General features: G+C 53.9%; 1 protein-coding gene across 1 annotated transcript in view; it reads right to left on the reverse strand.

The window, feature by feature from the left end:
* Window positions 1-4,605: 4,605 nt before the first annotated feature.
* The window catches only part of LOC122121766 (kielin cysteine rich BMP regulator), a 29,809-nt gene continuing 17,766 nt past the window's right edge, over window positions 4,606-16,648 (reverse strand). Inside the window, exons 26-42 of the mRNA XM_042695901.1 lie at window positions 16,252-16,342; window positions 16,017-16,099; window positions 15,834-15,927; window positions 14,463-14,636; window positions 14,166-14,248; window positions 12,787-12,907; window positions 10,305-10,384; window positions 10,023-10,122; window positions 9,001-9,089; window positions 8,648-8,750; window positions 8,419-8,561; window positions 7,985-8,157; window positions 7,794-7,905; window positions 7,605-7,706; window positions 6,751-6,915; window positions 5,106-5,412; window positions 4,606-4,996 (exon numbers count right to left, since the gene is read on the reverse strand). Of these exons, the coding sequence (XP_042551835.1) occupies window positions 4,755-4,996; window positions 5,106-5,412; window positions 6,751-6,915; window positions 7,605-7,706; window positions 7,794-7,905; window positions 7,985-8,157; window positions 8,419-8,561; window positions 8,648-8,750; window positions 9,001-9,089; window positions 10,023-10,122; window positions 10,305-10,384; window positions 12,787-12,907; window positions 14,166-14,248; window positions 14,463-14,636; window positions 15,834-15,927; window positions 16,017-16,099; window positions 16,252-16,342 (2,262 nt within the window). The 3' untranslated portion in view covers window positions 4,606-4,754. The remainder of the gene's footprint in view (window positions 4,997-5,105; window positions 5,413-6,750; window positions 6,916-7,604; window positions 7,707-7,793; window positions 7,906-7,984; window positions 8,158-8,418; window positions 8,562-8,647; window positions 8,751-9,000; window positions 9,090-10,022; window positions 10,123-10,304; window positions 10,385-12,786; window positions 12,908-14,165; window positions 14,249-14,462; window positions 14,637-15,833; window positions 15,928-16,016; window positions 16,100-16,251; window positions 16,343-16,648) is intronic.

The raw sequence follows: 16,648 nt of genomic DNA on the forward strand, positions 1-16,648 counted from the left end.
ACCCAACTCTGAGTGTAGGTGGGTGCATTCACTAGATTCTAGAAGCTGGAATTTGAGCGTTGCCCTTCTATGGAAAAACCATGAATGCAACTGAGTGAGAGTCTGGAGGAGTCAGAGCCAAGAGCAGGGGGCATCGGGATGGACTGCGGGGAAGGAGACAGGAAGGGTTAGATTTCTGGCCATTGTGTGTGGCAACACAGAGGAAATGCTCAATTCCCTGAAAGGTAAATTCACTCCTCCAGGAGCTGATGGTTTTGCTTCAAGGAGTCCTCAGCCTGGGGTGGCGGGTGCAGCCTGGAACTCTGGAAGAGTTGGGGGAGTCCGGCTTCACAGGGCAGCGTGCCCCAGTGTGGGTGGCAGCCTCTAAGCTAGTCCCCCTTGCTCCCTGTTTGCTGATATTCAGGCCCATGTGTGGCTCTGTTCCCTTCCTCTCCATGGTGAGTTTAGAAATTAGTCTCTTGGACCCACTTGAGCCTTCAGATGAGAATGCAGCCTTGACCTTGATGTTAATGGAGACTCCTCCTCCAGCTGAGGATTCTGTAGCTCAGAGAGGCTCCTAAAGTGACTCAAAATGACATAGGCAGCTGGTGGATGAGCCAGGACTATGACCAATTCTCAGCTCTGTTCTGGGGCCAGTCAGCACAGCACTGCCACCTAGAGGGTAGCAGTGCTCTACCTCTGGAGGGAGGAGTCCACTACAAGGAATGACTCAGTGTGTCTCTCAGGGCCTCATGTGTACCAGTGCGTCTTTCTTCTGGGACCTGCCAGGTGACTTCACTCTGCCTTGGCACCCGACTCGTGACACAGTTGATTTGATCCAGCCAGTGGTTAATTGTGGAATGATAATGATCATGATAACGAGCACCTGGTGCATGCCAGGCAGACACGGTGCAAACCCCTTTGCTCCCATGAGCTGCCTGGTCCTTCCAACCGCTTTAGGGACAGGCCTGTCACTGTCTACATTTTATATAATAGCTGAGGAAACTGAGGCTCACATTCCCCAAGAAATGACAAGCAGAGAGATCAAATGCTGGGCTGTCAGTCTCACACACACACACACACACACACACACACACACACACACACACCTTTCACTTCCCCTCACCAGCATGACCACCCCAACATCACACAGTGCCCTGCTTGGCCCACTCACCAGCGGCTCAGTGTCCTCATACATCCATCCTATCACAGAGCTGGCTGTGCTGGCTTGATGCATGCCGGACCAGGCCCTCTGACCACCAAACTGGACCCAGCATGGCCAGAAGAGGCTCAACCCTGCCCCTGTCAACAGTTCCAAGTCCTAGAGGAGCTGCAGGAAGGTGGAGAACCAGAGCCATGGCTTAAGGGGTATACCTGCCCTTCCCTCTGCCACCCCCTTTCCCCATACACACTGGCCAGTCCCAACCTGCTCCCAGGCCTGCTGGCTCTGCTCCATTTCTAGCAGCATAGTGCAAAGTACAATCAGGTCCCTGCTTGCACCCTCCCCAGGGAAGTGCCTGATCTCCTCACCTGAGAAAGTACAGCCAGAGCTGTCTCAGGCCTGCAGGGCGCCGGAAGAGGAGTTAGTACAGGGTCAAAACCTGCTTGGGGCCACAGGGGAGCCCTAGGCCCCAAGGAGTGGCTACCTGTGCCATGGAGAAAGGGTTAGGCGGACTTCCCTTCCTCCTCGGACACTGCCACTAGAGGCTGGAGAGAGGTAGACAGGATGCTGAGAGCCAGGAGCAAGAACAATGGATCTGATCTCAATAATACAGGACCCTGACACCCGAGCTGAGCCCAGCCAGAGGCTGGCTATACCTGAGCTTGAGCCGCAGAGACAGTATTCTCCTGGAGGTGGTGGCGTGCAATGTGTGCATGAGTCTGACAGAAGGGGCATGCGCTCCGCTGCAGCACCCACGCTGCCTTCCATATACATTACCCAGCTCCATGTGACTGCTGTAGCTGTGTTCACTTCTCTGACAGTACTAGGATTTTAACTCAGGACCTCTGGCTTGCTAGGAAAGTGCTCTACCACATGATGTGCTCTCCCATCCCTTTTTGCTTTATTCTTTTGGATAGAGTCTCATGTTTCTGCCTAAAAACTGGCCTCAGACCATAGCTCTCCTACATATGCTCCTGTGTGCCTGGGACCAGAAATACAGACCACCAAACCTGGCTTGTTGGTTGAGGTGAGGTCTCCACAATTTCTTTTTTGGTGGGGGGTCAGTTCTGGGTCTTGAACTCTGGGCCTGGGCGCTGTCCCTCAGCTCTTCAGCTCAAGGCTAGCGCTCTACCACTTGAGCCATAGAGCCACTTCTGGTTTCCTGGTGCTTAACTGGAGATGAGTCTCACAGACCTTCCTGCCTAGGCTGGCTTTGAACCACAATCCTGCAATCTCAGCCTCCTGAGTAGCTAGGATTATACACATGAGCCACCAACACCTGGTTCCACATCTTTTTTTAATCCAAGCTGGCCCCAAACTGCGATCCTCCTGATCTCCATTTCCCGAGTAGCTGAATTACATGTCCTTTGCAATGATGTTCTATGAGCATGTGACAAATGTGTCTGTAGGGGCAGCAAGCAGCTTCCAGCAGATTCTTAGGTGTGGGGTCCCATATGCTTCAACATGCACTCCTTCCTCACAGCCCTATGAAGCCAGAGTTCCAGGAAGAGGCCATGATTGTCTCTGTGTTCTGACATGACAATCCTGACACGTGGCAGCCTTCATCTTGTCTGGGGATGGATAACGGTGACACACACTCTTGTCTGGGGATGGACAATTGTCATGCACACTCTGGGAGGTGAGGCTCTTCGTCATCAAGAGCTCTGTGTGAGGCTGACATGCTGGGCACAGCCAGCCTGCCTGCAGAGGCTGGCCACTGTCATCCCATTGCTCCTCCCGGCACGCAAGGTGTGTCCTCTGCGCTTTTCACCCCAGGGGAGGAAAGCGCATGTGTGAGCTATAGTAAGGACAGGAACCAAACACACAAGGTGCTGAGCTACAGTGTGATGCTGAATGTCCCCCCAAAAGCCCATTGCAAAAGGCTTGCAGCCCTATTAGGAGGTGCTATGAACTTTTAGGAAATCTTGCAGGCGGTCCATAGCTCTCAGATCCTCTGGAACGGGATTGCGGGACCCCTTCACCTCCTGTCTCTTGTTTCCTGGCTCCAACATAAGCTTTCCACCCTTGTCATCAGTGCCTTCACCAGAGGCCCAAAGCAGTGGAGGCTGCCTGGTGTTGGAATGGGAACCTCCGGAACCAAGAGCCAAAATAAACCTTTCCTCTGTGTAGGTGAACTGCCTCTGGGATTACATTATAGTCATGGAAATCTGACTAAGGTGGTCTGGAACATTGGCAGCCTGTGCTGCCACAGGCTGTACTTTTTTTATTTTGTCAGTTTGTGGTGGCTGAACTCTGGGCCTGGGCGCTGTCCCTCAGCTCTTCAGCTCAAGGCTAGCGCCCTACCACTTAAGCCACAGCGCCACTTCTGGCTTTTTTCTGCTTATGTGGTGCTGAGGAATCGAACCCAGGGCCTTATGCATGCAAGGCAAGCACTCTACCTCTGAGCCAACTTCCCAGCCCTGCCTGCCTGTACTTTTGTTACCCAGCCATGAGAGGATGGGGCAATCTCCTGTCTTTCTTTCAAACAAGAATAGTATTGAATGCTGGTGGCTCATTCCTGTGATCCTACCTACTTAGGAGACTGGGGTCTGAGGACAGTGGTTCAAAGCCAGCCCAGCCAAGAAAAGCCATGAGACTCTTACCTTGAATTAACCACTTAAAAACTAGAAATGGAGCTATAATTCAAAGTGGTAGAATGCTAGCCTTAAGCAAAAGCTCAATATAGCATCCAGGCCCTGAGTTCAAGCGCTGTGACTGGCAAAAAAAAAAAAAAAAAGGCCTCTTGGAAAGAGGGCTGAGCTGGCAGCGCAGGTGACCTCCCCCAAGTGTGTCCTTGCTCCATTAAACGATAAAGGATTTGTGTGCCTCCTCTCCTAGAGCTCTGAGCCCTCATTCTCTCATTAGGGACCCACAATGGAGTCCCCCAGGATAATAACCTTGGCCTTTCAAACTCCAAGGTTATACAGCAGCTACACAGCAAAGAGGGTTTTATATCCTGGGATTTTTCCAAACACATTCTCTCTCCTACTGGATCTTGGCAAGCTGCACACATGTCTTATTGTCATTGTCCACTGTGCTCCCAGGTGGCCATGGCTGTGGATGCAGGCAGGCACGCGTGCACATGACACCTGTGTTTCTGAAGGCTGTGTTTACACACGCATGCACACATGCATGTGTCTGTGTGTTGTCTCCCAAGGCATGAGGTCCTATGTCACCAGGCCAAGAAGGCACCTGAGCACTTAGTACCACCAAGCCCAGGCAAAAGGGACTGTGTGTAGACTCAGTCCCTTGTGTGGCTCCTCAGCTCCACAGAGCCTGCCACTGAGCACAGAGTGGCAAACAGGACAGCTGGGTCCCACCTTCCAGTACCAGGGTGCCTGGCTAAGGACACAGACATAGGATGGAGCAAAGTCCTTTAGCTCCAAGGACCCTGATCGTTTCCAGTAGCCTGCTACCGCCCAGGCCAGGAGGACACGCACACACAGAAGCCATGCAGGCTTGGGGTTTACTGCCTGTGTTTCAATGCTACGGGGGTCTTCACAGGCCCACCCAGGCTGCCAGGGTCCAAGCAGGGAGCAGGGCTCTGTCTTCACAGCTCTGCACAAGTGGTGGCTGCTCACCATAGGGAGGCTTCTGGCATGCTGGGTCCTGGTCAGGGGTCCTGCGTGGGGGGTGGCTGACCTCGTGTGAGCAGCACAGGGGGGCACGCGGCTGGTGGGATGCAGTGGGCCTCGTGCTCCACCAGGCCCGCGGGACACTGGCAGCGGGGAACGCAGGGTCTCACGCAGTGGGCTGCCAGCTCCCCCAGGGGGACATGCTGGTTGAAGCAGGTACGGGGGCAGGGTGGCCCGCACTCGTCGAACACAAAGCCACGGTCCAGGGGACAGCCCATCGCTGTAGGTAGAGTGGAAGATGGGGTCATGGGGGCCCCAGACAGCTCCTCACTCTGCTCACCCCTCTGCCCTGTGCCCTCCCGCAGCCTGGACTGGGCATCGCCCCTCACCGCAGAGTGTAGGGCCCCTCCAGGCAGGCGTCACCCCCGCCTGGCGACAGTGGCTGGCATAGGCTTCCAGAGCGTCACAGAGACAGGCGTCGGCTGAGGAGCCAGGGCCACAAGCACACAGGTCATACACACACGCGGCAAAGAACGGCTCTGGGGGCACCACAGCATGGCAGCGACTGAACGGGGAGGACTTCAGCAGTCCGCACCGGGCATTGGCCTCTCGCCTGGCCCGGTAACCTGCAGTCCGACATGGATCTACCTCACGGCCTGCAGAGCAGGGACGGCCGGGCCCTGGGCCCTCTGGGACCTAGATGGGGAAAACAATCCGGATATGCCACCATTACTGGAAGATGACATGGCATGCCATGTCTCCCCCAACCATTTGCGTTAACCTAAAGAATCTCTCTGTAAGAGATTCTGATTCAAAGGCCTGGTGTCAACGACTCACACCTGTAATCCTAGCTACTCAGGGGGCTGAGATCGGAGGACTGTGGTTCGAAGCCAGCCCATGCAGAAAAGTCCCTGTGAGATTCATATCCCATTAACCACTCAAAAACTGGAAGTGGCTCTGTGGCTCAAAGGGGTTGAGCTCCAGTCTTGAGCACAAAGAGGCATAGGAACAGTGCCGAGGCCCTGAGTTCAAGTCCCACAACAGACAAATAAGAACCATGCTGGGGGGGGAGGGGGAGAGGATGGGAAGGGGAAACAAAGGAGGAGGCTACAATGCTTGATAAGAAATGCACTCATCATCTTGCCCATGTAATTGTAACCCCTCTGTACAGTATTTTCACAATAAAAATAAAAAAATAAACTTGTTCAACCACAAAATAAAGAACCATGCTAGGAGTGTGGCTCAAGTGGTAAAGCACCTAGAGTACAAGTGCTAATATTACCTCCATGCCCCTCCCACAAAAAAGTTCTCTCAAGGGAATGAGCTCTGCCAGAGGGTGGTACTGGGGGGTGGGGGAGGTGGGATTTTGTTGTTGTTGTTTTTTGGGTTTTTCCAAGGATGAAAGAAGTTAAATACAATCAAATAGAATCCCCCTCATATAACTAATGTAAGCTAATTAAAAAACAAAAAGAGGGGCTGGGAATATGGCTTAGTGGTAGAGTGCTTGCCTAGCATATATGAAGCCCTGGGTTCCATTTCTCAGTACCACATACACAGAAAAAGCCAGAAGTGATGCTGTGGCTCAAGTGGTAGAGTGCTAGCCTTGAGCAAAAGAAGCTAGGGACAGTGCCCAGGCCCTGGGTCCAAGCCTCAGGACTGGCAAAGAGAGAAAGGCGGGGGGGGGGGGGGGGGGAGAATAAGAAAAATCTCTCAAGAAAAGTAGAATCATCTACCTTCTCCTTGTCCTCATTTTGCAGATGAGGAAACCAAAGCCCAGAATAAGTAAGTGCCTTCTCCAAGGTCACACAGCCAGTGAGCAGCAATGCAGGGTTTAGGATTCAGCTGCCAGGCTTATTCAACACGCCATCCCACCTCCCCTAGAATCCCAACAGTCAATCTTCCCCCACTCCTCCCCGAAACCCTCAACTCCCTCTCAAGTCTCCCCTTTGCAGAGGCGATGGCTGTGCTGGGACTCAGGACCGGGCCATGCCCAGCTCATCCTGCCTCCCCCAGCTTCCATCTCATGCCACTCACCTGCCAGCTATTCCCAAACGCCGCCTCCGTGGGCAGGAGCAGCCCATCTGGGCCTGCGAGATCATCCTGGGCGAAGCCATTGAAGTTCCCACACAACCCGCAGGTCTGGCTGCGGTAGGAGCCTGGCACACGCACCTCCACCTGAGACCGCCCATCCCACAGCACCTGTACAGAGAGGTCTGAAACTGGGGAAGGGGAAGGAACCCCAAGAAGCTGAGTCCATCATGGCCCCATGTACTGGGCTGTCATTCTCCACGCTAGAGGAGAGGAGGATAGACACGTGCAGACTTCCAGGGGACTGTTGGGCCTGTCACTTGCTGTGCAGCCAGGGCCAACTCAGACTGCATCCCCCACACTGGTGAGACACCCCTCACCTGGGCCCCAGGTGCAGTGAAACCCCGTGTCTCACAGCACTGGGGCCTTGTGAAGGACAGAGCTCAGCCTGAGTGTGGAGAGGGCGCATGCTCGCTTCATTGGATGCATCTGTGAGTTGTGCTTCTAGCCTAGAGGAACCGCAGCAGCCACGAGGCAGACACTAGATGACTTAGTCTCGGCTCCTACTAACCTTTTCTCCACTTCGCCGCTGAGCAGACAGAGGCTCAGAGAAGGTTACCAGTGGCCTAAGAGCCCAGAGGACCCGTGGCCTAGCCAAGATTAAAACTCAGCTCCCAACTCCTCCAGCTGCCCCTACAGGCCTCTGACCCAGGCTCCTCTCCTGGAATCTCACTGGTACCCTCTCCCCTCGCTCCACCCATGAGCTTCTCCAGGACACACAGACGCCTGAGCAGATGTGAGAGGGTCCAGGCCCTGTTTGGGGAGCCCAACTCCACCCAGATCTCTCCCTCTGGCCACACCTGGAGCCCAGGCTGGGCGTGCAGGATGACAGTGTGTCCTCGAAGCTCCACGTACAGCAGCGGCTCCAGCAAGAAGGGCAAAGCCACGGGGCGCCCGTCTACCTGCAGCAGGGAGGCGGTGGAAGGGGTGTTGTTGGGCCGGACAGGTGGACAGCCCAGGACCCATCATCCCTCCGGTCCTCTGCTCACGGTGACTGTCCCGCCCTGCTGCAGCTGCACGGCCACGTCTCCCAACAGCACGGTCACTTCCTGGGTCCAGGCCACGCTGCGGCGGCCCCGGTCATCATTAGTTACCTGCACACTAGGGACAGGAGAGACCCAGGTGCCAGTGATCAGAGGGGCCAGGGGGGAGAGTCAGGGAGAAGGGGGAGGGTGCACACCTGAAGTCCCCGCCACGGCAGTCCTTGGCCAGCACGTAGCTGCAGCTGCCTTGGAAGTGCAGAAGGCGGCCGTCGAAGGTGCGGTAGTGTGGGTCTCCGAAGGCCATGCACGAAGCAGGCCGGGGCAGGCAGCGGGGGCAGCAGCTGCCAGGACTCAGGGCAGGTGCCTCTTCCTGGTCTCAGCCCCGACATGGTCAGGCACACCACATGCCCCCACGGGGCCCCAATCCCAGCCAAGCCCCAGCTGACCCTCCTGGAAGCCTACTCCCAGGCTCGCCAGGAGACGGTCAGAGCACCACCTGGTGGCTATAATGGTAACTACATGTCCCCACCTCTTCTCCCAATGATAGCCCTCCCCATCTTGTATCTCTTGCACCACACCTAGTGATCCTGGCATGGCAGTGCCCCTGTGCCCCACCCCTACCGCCATTCACCTGGTTACATGAGAGTGGTGGGCAGCGCTGGCTCTGGCAGCGCACAGTGCCCTCCACACAGGAGCAGCTGGTACAGGTGTCCACTGCCCAGTGCTCCCCAGAGGCCACCTGGCGTCCCTGGTGCAGGCAAGCCTGGGTGGGGGCTGAGGGGACAGGAGGTAGGGAGGCTGAGCACTCCATCTACACACCAGGCCTCGCCCACCCCGCCTCTATCAGCCTGGCTCTGCACCTTGGCATCGCTCACAGCAGCTGCCAGCCTGGTGCACTTTCACCCAGCCATGGGGACAGGAGAGCGCCTGGCACTTCTCGAGGTGACACTCCATGCGGCCCCGCTGAAGACAGATACCATGGCTGTAGGGGTTTCCTGAAGGGCCTGGGTCCTTTAACCTCACGTATCCTGAGGCATTCTGGGTGGGGACTTGAGCACCACTGGCCTACATCTCAAAACATCCACACCAGAGCTGAAATCCAGCACAGGGAGGCCTCTGTCCCTCAAAGCCCCCAGGTGTGCTGGTGAATGTGGGACCCTCCACCCTTATCCATCTGTAAGGTCTTCCATGCTCGTCTCCTCCCTCGGATTACGTGGCAGGTGCAGGATCGGCAGGGGTTGTCAGGATCCCTCCAGCTCTCTCCATCTGCCATTCTTCGTCCACCAGCTTCCACCACACATTCTAAAGAGAAGGAATGGGATGGGCAGGTCGTGTCCTTCCAGCCTGATCCTCCCTGGAGCTCACTCTGAGCTTCCCAGTGGGCAAAAACCCAGCCCCTTCCACCAGCCCCCTGATGGTTTTGTTTCTTCAGCCAAACAATGCCTAACAGCATTAGGCTTGCGCCCAGGATTGGGATGGCTCTAGATGGTGGTTCAAGGTCCTCAAGTGAAGTGTGAAGCCAGCCAGCTCTGCAGTGAAGAGCTCTACTGGAGGAGTAGGAGTCCCTGAGTCCCCTAAAAGCCTGAGACTCAAAAAAGCAGTCTTTTCTTTCTCTTTCTCCCTCTTCTTCATGGGTCTTCACTCCGTACCAGTGAGTACCCCTCCATTTCTACAAATAATGAAGCAGGCACTTTTTTTTCTTTTTGATTTGTGCCAGTCCTGGAGCTTGAACTCAGAGCCTAGGTGCTCTTGTCTGTCCTGGGGCTTGAACTCAGAGCCTAGATGCTCTTGTCTGTCCTGGGGCCTGAACTCAGGGGCTGTGCATTGTCCTTGAGCTTTTTTGCTCAAGGCTAGCACTTTACCACTTAGAGCCACAGCTGCACTTCCAGTTCTCCAGTGTCAGTTAGAGATGAGTCTCACAGACTTTCTCGCCCAGGCTAGCTCCCCGAGCTTCTTTTGCTCACGGCTATAGCACTCTGCCACTTGAGCCAGAGCTCCACTTCTAGCTTTTTTGGCAGTTAATTGGTGATAGTGTCTCACAGACTTTTTTTTCCCGGTCTGGCTTCAAACCACAATCCTCATCTGAGTCTCCTGAGTAGCTAGGATCGCAGGTGTGAGCCACCAGCGTCCAGGGAAGCCTGAGTTCTGAGTGCAGACCCGAGAGTCCCTGAATGCCAGTCCTCCCTTCCCCTCCTGGGCTCCTCTCTGACTGGGAGATCAAAGCTGGGCACTTACCCTGGCACACAGGGCAACAACTCCCAGGGGGAGTGTGGCGCTCCACCAGGGGACAGCTGAGCTCAGGACAGGTGCGACGAATGCAGATCCATGTCAGGTCCTGCTCATGGTCACGTGAACGCATTAGGAGAGAACCGCAGAGCCCAAGGAATTTGGGGCCACGGTGGGGATAGGACATGAGCAGGATCAAACACTCGGGTCACACAGGATGGATGGGGAGCCCAGGAGCCACCACCGCGTCAGCCCCAGCCCCAGAGGAGAGGTTCGAGCGGAAGCACTCACCCGGCACTGGCAGGTGTAGCAGGGGTCTGGCGGGGCCAGCTCAGACCCCAGCAGGCCCTCTGTGCAGTTACGCAGGGCCTCTGTGAAGGAAGGACCAGGAGTGAGGGTAAGAGGGACAAGGAGAGCCCAGTGTTTGCTTACATGCCCATCTGACCACCTTTCACTCCAGGAGAGAGAAATCCAGTTTTTCTCTTTGCCTAGCAAAGAAGAGTTCTGATATTTAATAGGAACTTTGTGAGGGGGTGGGTAGCTCATTCCTGTAATCTTAGCTGCTCAGGAGGAGGCTAAGATCTGAGGATCACCATTCAAAGCCAGCCTGGATAGATAATAAGAGACTAGAAAAAGCTGGAAGTGGAGATGGAGGTGTGACTCAAGTGGTAGAGTGCTAGCCTTGAACAAAAAAAGCTAAGGGACAGTGCCTAAGCCCTGAGTTCAAGCCCCTGTACCAGCACCAAAAAAAAAAAGAAAGAAAGAAAAGAAATGAAGAGGAAGGAAGGAAGAAGGAAGGAAGGAAGGAAGGAAGGAAGGAAGGAAGGAAAGGAGGGAGGGAGGAAGGAAAGAAGGGAGGAAGGGAGGGAGGGAAGGGAAGGAAAGGGAAGGAAGGAAGGAAGGAAGGAAGGAAGGAAAGAAGGAAGGAAGGAAGAAAGGAAAGAAGGAAGGAAGGAAGGAAGGAAGGAAGGAAGGAAGGAAGGAAGGAAGGAAGGAAGGCTATAATCTGGCTAAACAGTACAGGGAAGCACAAAGGGCCAGGTACCCCAAGTCCCAATCCTAGCTCTAACAATCAATACTTGAATGCTTGTGTCACTTTGAGCAGATAAATCAACTTCTGAGTCTGTTTTTTAATCAAAAAGGTAATAATACTAAGTATCTCATTAGCTATTGTGAACCTTGATGGTTTGTTTAGTGTGATACTAGGGCTTGAGATCAAGGCCTTGCCCTTGCTAGCTAAGCATTCTACCATCAACTCATTTTGGACCCTGATCCTCAGATCTCAGCCTCCCAAGTAGCTAGGATTTCAGGATTAAGCCACCACCAACATTATTTTTTAAACAGGGTTTTCATTTGTTGCTTTTGTTTTTTGTTTTTGCTTGAGGGCCTTCCTTGAACTACCATGTTCTACCAACACCCTTCCAAAGTAGCTGGGCCCATAGGCATGTGACACCACACTTAGCTTATTTCTTTAAGATAGGACTTCATTAACGTCTTTCCCCAGAGGCAGGCCCCAAACTGCAAACTACCTTCTATTATCTGGAATTACAGGTGTATGCCGCCACACAGCCTTGGTGCTATTTATTAGAATCACCAAATACAGGTGTTTAATAAATGAATCTTCATGTTACCCCCTGAAGCTTATCCTAGCTTCCAGTGTTATAAGACCAGTTCTCCCTGATGAATGCAGAGGATGGCAGCACTTAATACATCTAATATGGTATAGATGGTAAGTTGTATGCTACTGTATATTGTCTGTTTATTACACTATGAACTTGGAAAAATGTCAGAGAGTAGTGCCATTCTCCTCCTGGAACACATGTCTTGTATATGTGGTCAATATGGTCTGCATGGTGGAAGACCAGCTGCTGAGTGGTGCTTCTATAACACAGCAAAGGCAGAATGGCTGTGGCAGGTACACAGCCATTCCTGTGTGTGTGTGTGTGTGTGTGTGTGTGTGTGTGTGTGGCTACTGGGGCTGGTACTTTACCACTTGAGCCATTCCTCCACTTCTAGCTTTTTGAGGCTTAATTGGAAATAGGAGACTCACAGACTTTCCTACCTGGGTTTGAACCTCAATCCTCAGATCTCAGCCTCCTGAGTAGCTAGGATTACAGGCATGCACCACTAGTGCCCAATTCACCACCACTCTTAAAGCTCAGGAAACCACATTACTATCCTTTAGTATTTGTAATAAAAGCTATAACTGCTTCTCTACCCCTCTACCCACCACTTCTGCCTCTTTATTGATACTTTTTCCTTTTTTTTAAAGTGGTACTTAAGTTTGAACCCAGGGCCTTAAGTTTGGTAGGCAAGAGATCTACCACTTGAACCATACCCCCAGCCCTAAATCCCTATTTCAAAGAAAAGGGAAGCAGGGAGAAAAGGGAATGGGAGGAAAGGAGAGAGAGAGAGAGAAAAAAAAAAAAATATATATATATATGGGACACTTTTCCCTTTCCCCTGGTGGTCAGCAGGAAGTATGGGTACCAGAAAGGGGGTCTGCAGGGATGTGGTAAACCATTTAAAGTCCCTCTAGACTTTAACACAATCTCCAAGAAGCCAGAGGTGGCACAATTGCAACCCTACAGCGCCACCTGCTGGAATTGTCCACAAACTGCACCTAGCTCCCCTTGGAGCCAAGATAAGGGCTTCTAGAACAGTCCACTAGAGTCAGGAAAAGTCTAGGGCTGGGGAGGAGAGCAGGAAGGCTCTTCTAGCGTCACTCTTGGGCAGTCCTGGAGTCTTATCTAGCCTGTAACCTGAGACTCACGCGCACAGGTAGGGCAGCAGAGCTGGGGCCCAGGAGGCAGGATGTGGCTGAGCGGGCAGCCCACCAGGCTGGGACACTGCCGCCGGTGACAGCGAAGACTGGGTGGCCCCTCTGGCTGTGACTACAAGAATGAAGAGCAGGGTGGGTCCCAAGGTCATGAAAGCTGAGAGCCATCCCTTTTCCTGGACCCCAGGCCCTCTAGCTACCTGCCACCTCTTCTCTGGGGTGTGTTGTAGGTATATTGGTTTCTGCTCTAAAGGGAAGCCGGGCGCTGGTGGCTCAGGCCTGTAATAATCCTAGCTACTCAAGAGGCTGAGATCTAAGGATCAGTCTGAAGCCAATTTGGGCAGAAAAGCAAATAAGACTCTTACCTCCTATGAAACAGCAAAGAATCAGAAATGGGGTTGTACCTCACATAGTAGTCAGCTTTGAGTGAAAAAGCTAAGGAAGCGGGCGCTGGTGGCTCACGCCTGTAATCCTACCTACTAGGAGGCTGAGATCTGAGGATCTTGGTTCAAAGCCAGCCTGGGCAGGAAAGTCTGTGAGACTCTTATCTCCAATAAACCACCAGAAAACAGGAAGTGGCCCTGTGGCTCAAGTGGTAGAGCACTCACTTTGAACTGAAGAGCATAGGGACAGCTCCCAGGCCCAGAGTTCAAGCCCCACAACCAACCAAAAACAAAAAAATTAAAGGACAGGATCCAAGCCCTGAGTTCAAGCCCCAGGCCCAGCATAAATGTGTCTCACACACACACACACACACATCTAAAGGGAGACTCATACTCCCTAGACTTACTCCCTGAGCCTGACACTTCAAGGGATTTTTGTTTTGATTTTTTTTTTTTTTTTTGGTCAGTCGTGGGGCTTGAACTCTGGGCCTGGGCGCTGTCCCTCAGCTCTTCAGCTCAAGGCAAGCACTCTACCACTTGAGCCATGGTGCCACTTCTGGTTTTCTGGTGGTTAGTTAAAGCTAAGAGTCTCACAGACTGTCCTGCCTGGGCCGGCTTTGAACAGCAATCCTCAGATCTCAACCTCCTGAGTAGCTGGAATTACAGGTGTGAGCCACTAGCGCTTGGCTAAGGATTTTTTTTTTTAACTATCTAAGAGCTTCCTACCATCCTCCCATCTCCACCCCCACCTCCTGACCTATGACATCATTCTTCTGCTGGGACCTTTCCATACTCACCATTCCACGTGGCCCCTCACGATCCCACCCCACAGGCCAGACAAGACAGCCTGCCCACTGCTTCCCCACGCTCAGACCTGGAGTCTAAACCTTGACCTAGGCTCCTGGCTCAGGTATGAGCAAAGTCCCTGACTCCTGTACTGGCTCCACGCTGGCTGCCTGGCTGCCCCATGGTGCCCCAGCCCGCTCCTACCTCACAGACACACACGTCACAGGGGTCTGCCCCAGGCTGGAAGCTGTCTCCAGGTTCATACTTCCGCCCCTCATGCTCGCAGTCTTAGAGCAGGGTAAAATGAGAGCAGGACCAGGGAACCTTCTTGGCAGCCATGCCAGGGAGGGAGTCCCCTGCCCCAGTCCTCCCCCAGGGACTAGGGTGTATACAAGAAGCAAGGCCACTCCTCCTGGAGCCTCCATTGCTGCCCAGCCCAGCATAAAGGCAGAGAGGTCCCGATGGAGCTCAGAGCCGCCTCCCACCTCAGGCTCCCAGTACCAGAGCATCGGGGACAGCAGTCACTGGGCCCTTGGTGGGGTCGGATGCAGGAGCTGACACACTGGACGCGGGCACAGGTGACGACGCCCTCGTGACACAGGCAGGACGAGCAGGGGCTATCCTGGGGTACCCAGCTGCTGCCCTCAGGGTGCTCCTTCCCATTAGCCAGGCAGCCTGAGGTCCCAGAAGGACAAGGGTAAGTCCCTGCAGGTCAGCAATGACTTATGGGTACTGAGGGGAGGGGGTCTGCAGGGATGTGGTAGGAAGATAGGGGGAGGGGTCAGAAATCCTGTCTACAGTGGAGGAGAAAGCCACCAAGTGGCACGCAGCACTAACATGCGGGAGGTGTAATAAACGCAAGTGGAATGAATGAATGTCTCTATCACTAAACATGGAAACTCAATCTCCCCAAGCTTCAGCCTCCTCCTGTTAATTGGGGATCGTACCTGTCTTGTTTTGTCCACAGAGCCAGCATGATGCTGTGCCCACTCAGTGCTAACTACAATGCATACAGTAGTGGATGGTCCACTGAAAAAGGCTGGTGCTCTGGAGCTAGCAGGCCATGAGGCACATCAGACTTGTCTACCTGCCAGCAGAGGGACCCCAGCAAGTTATGTTCCCTTCATGTTTGTTTGAGACAGGTTCTTGCTATGTAACCCAGGCTGGCTTTCAGTTCTCCTCCTGCCTGTACTTCCCCAGTGCTGGGATTACAGGGATGCACCACCACACCCAGCTACGTTACTTTTTTGTACCATTCTCTCATCTGTAAAACAGGAACAAGGACAGCACTTATCTAACAAAATGATTGTGCTGCTTAAACGTGATAATACACGTAGAGTGCCCGGCTCAGGGCACAGCACGTCGTATGTCCTCCATAAATGTTCAGTATGACCCAGCCTGGTGGTACACATCTATAATCCCAGCTAGTTGGGATGCAGAAATAGGAGGATTAAAGTCTGAGGCCAGGCTGGGCAAAAAGTTTAATACTGAATTTGAAAAAATAAAAAGATGAGTTTGAAAAAAAAAGATACTAACAGCACATGGGCTAGGGTGTGGCTCACACAGTAGAGTGAGTGTCTAGCAAGCAAGAGGCCCTGAGTTCAAATTCAAGTACTGGGTAGAGGGGATATTGCTAATTCCATGGTGGTTATGACTGAGGTATGTGTGGTTAGGAAGAGGAACAACATGGAGAAGCATCTTAATGGGGACCTGGAGTGGGAGGGAGGGGGAGGAGGAGCTGTGAAGATGTACTAAGGGGACAATGAAGGGCAGAGATGAGGGAGGGTCAAGGGGTCGGCAGGGAGCTGGCGCAGGCTGCAGAGCCCGGGCCAGGCACTAAAGCACAGGGGAAGTCCTATGGGCTAGGCGCACCTCGGCAGCGAGGACAGCAGCTCCCTGGTTCTGTGATCTGGAGCAGGCAGGGAAGTGGAGGGCACTGTAGTGGTACACAGCTGACCTGGCCAGCCTACAGGAGATGCAGGGCCAGGGACTCACCATCCAGGCCTGAACCACCCCACACTGGCCCAGCCCTTGTCCCCACCCCAGCCTGTGTACCTGACAGCGACACAGCTCACAGCTGCCTGCAGGGCCCTCAAACTCCTCTCCATCCTGGTGCTCCTGGCCCTGAGAGAGGCAGCCTGTGGAGACACAAGTCCTGGGCAGGGGCCGTGTGCTATAGTACCCTGCACTGCCCAACCTTAGGCCTGGAAGGATGGGAAAAAAGGGAGGAGGGAAAGGAGGGGGAGGGGGGAGAGGGGGAGGAGAGCCAGGTCCCCTGGAGGCAGCTCACTGTGACAGACAGGACAGAAGCAGGGGCCGGGAGAGGGGTGTGTGCAGAGCGCTGGGGGACATGGCTTCTTCTGGCAGTGCACGGAGCCTTCCTGGGGGGAGATCACATGTCACTCCTGTGCAGCCTCACGCCAGGCTGGCTGATCCTGGGGGAGCACCCGCCTCCCAGGCCCAAGCCCCTCCCATGGCCAGGGAGTCACGCTCCCACCCTGTCCCACCAGATATGACAGGAGTGTACTCCTGGGTGGGGACAGCCGCTTTCAGCTTGAGGGAACAATAGGATGAAGGGTTATCAAGATCCTAAAGGTGGGGGCTGGGAATGTGGCTCAGTGGTAGAGTGCTTGCGTGGCATGCGTGAAGCCCTGGGTTCGATTCCTCAGCACTACATGAACAGACAA

Source organism: Dipodomys spectabilis, unplaced genomic scaffold (genome assembly GCF_019054845.1).
Source record: "Dipodomys spectabilis isolate Male_0828 unplaced genomic scaffold, ASM1905484v1 ptg000197l, whole genome shotgun sequence".
NCBI classification, from domain to species: Eukaryota; Metazoa; Chordata; class Mammalia; order Rodentia; family Heteromyidae; genus Dipodomys; species Dipodomys spectabilis.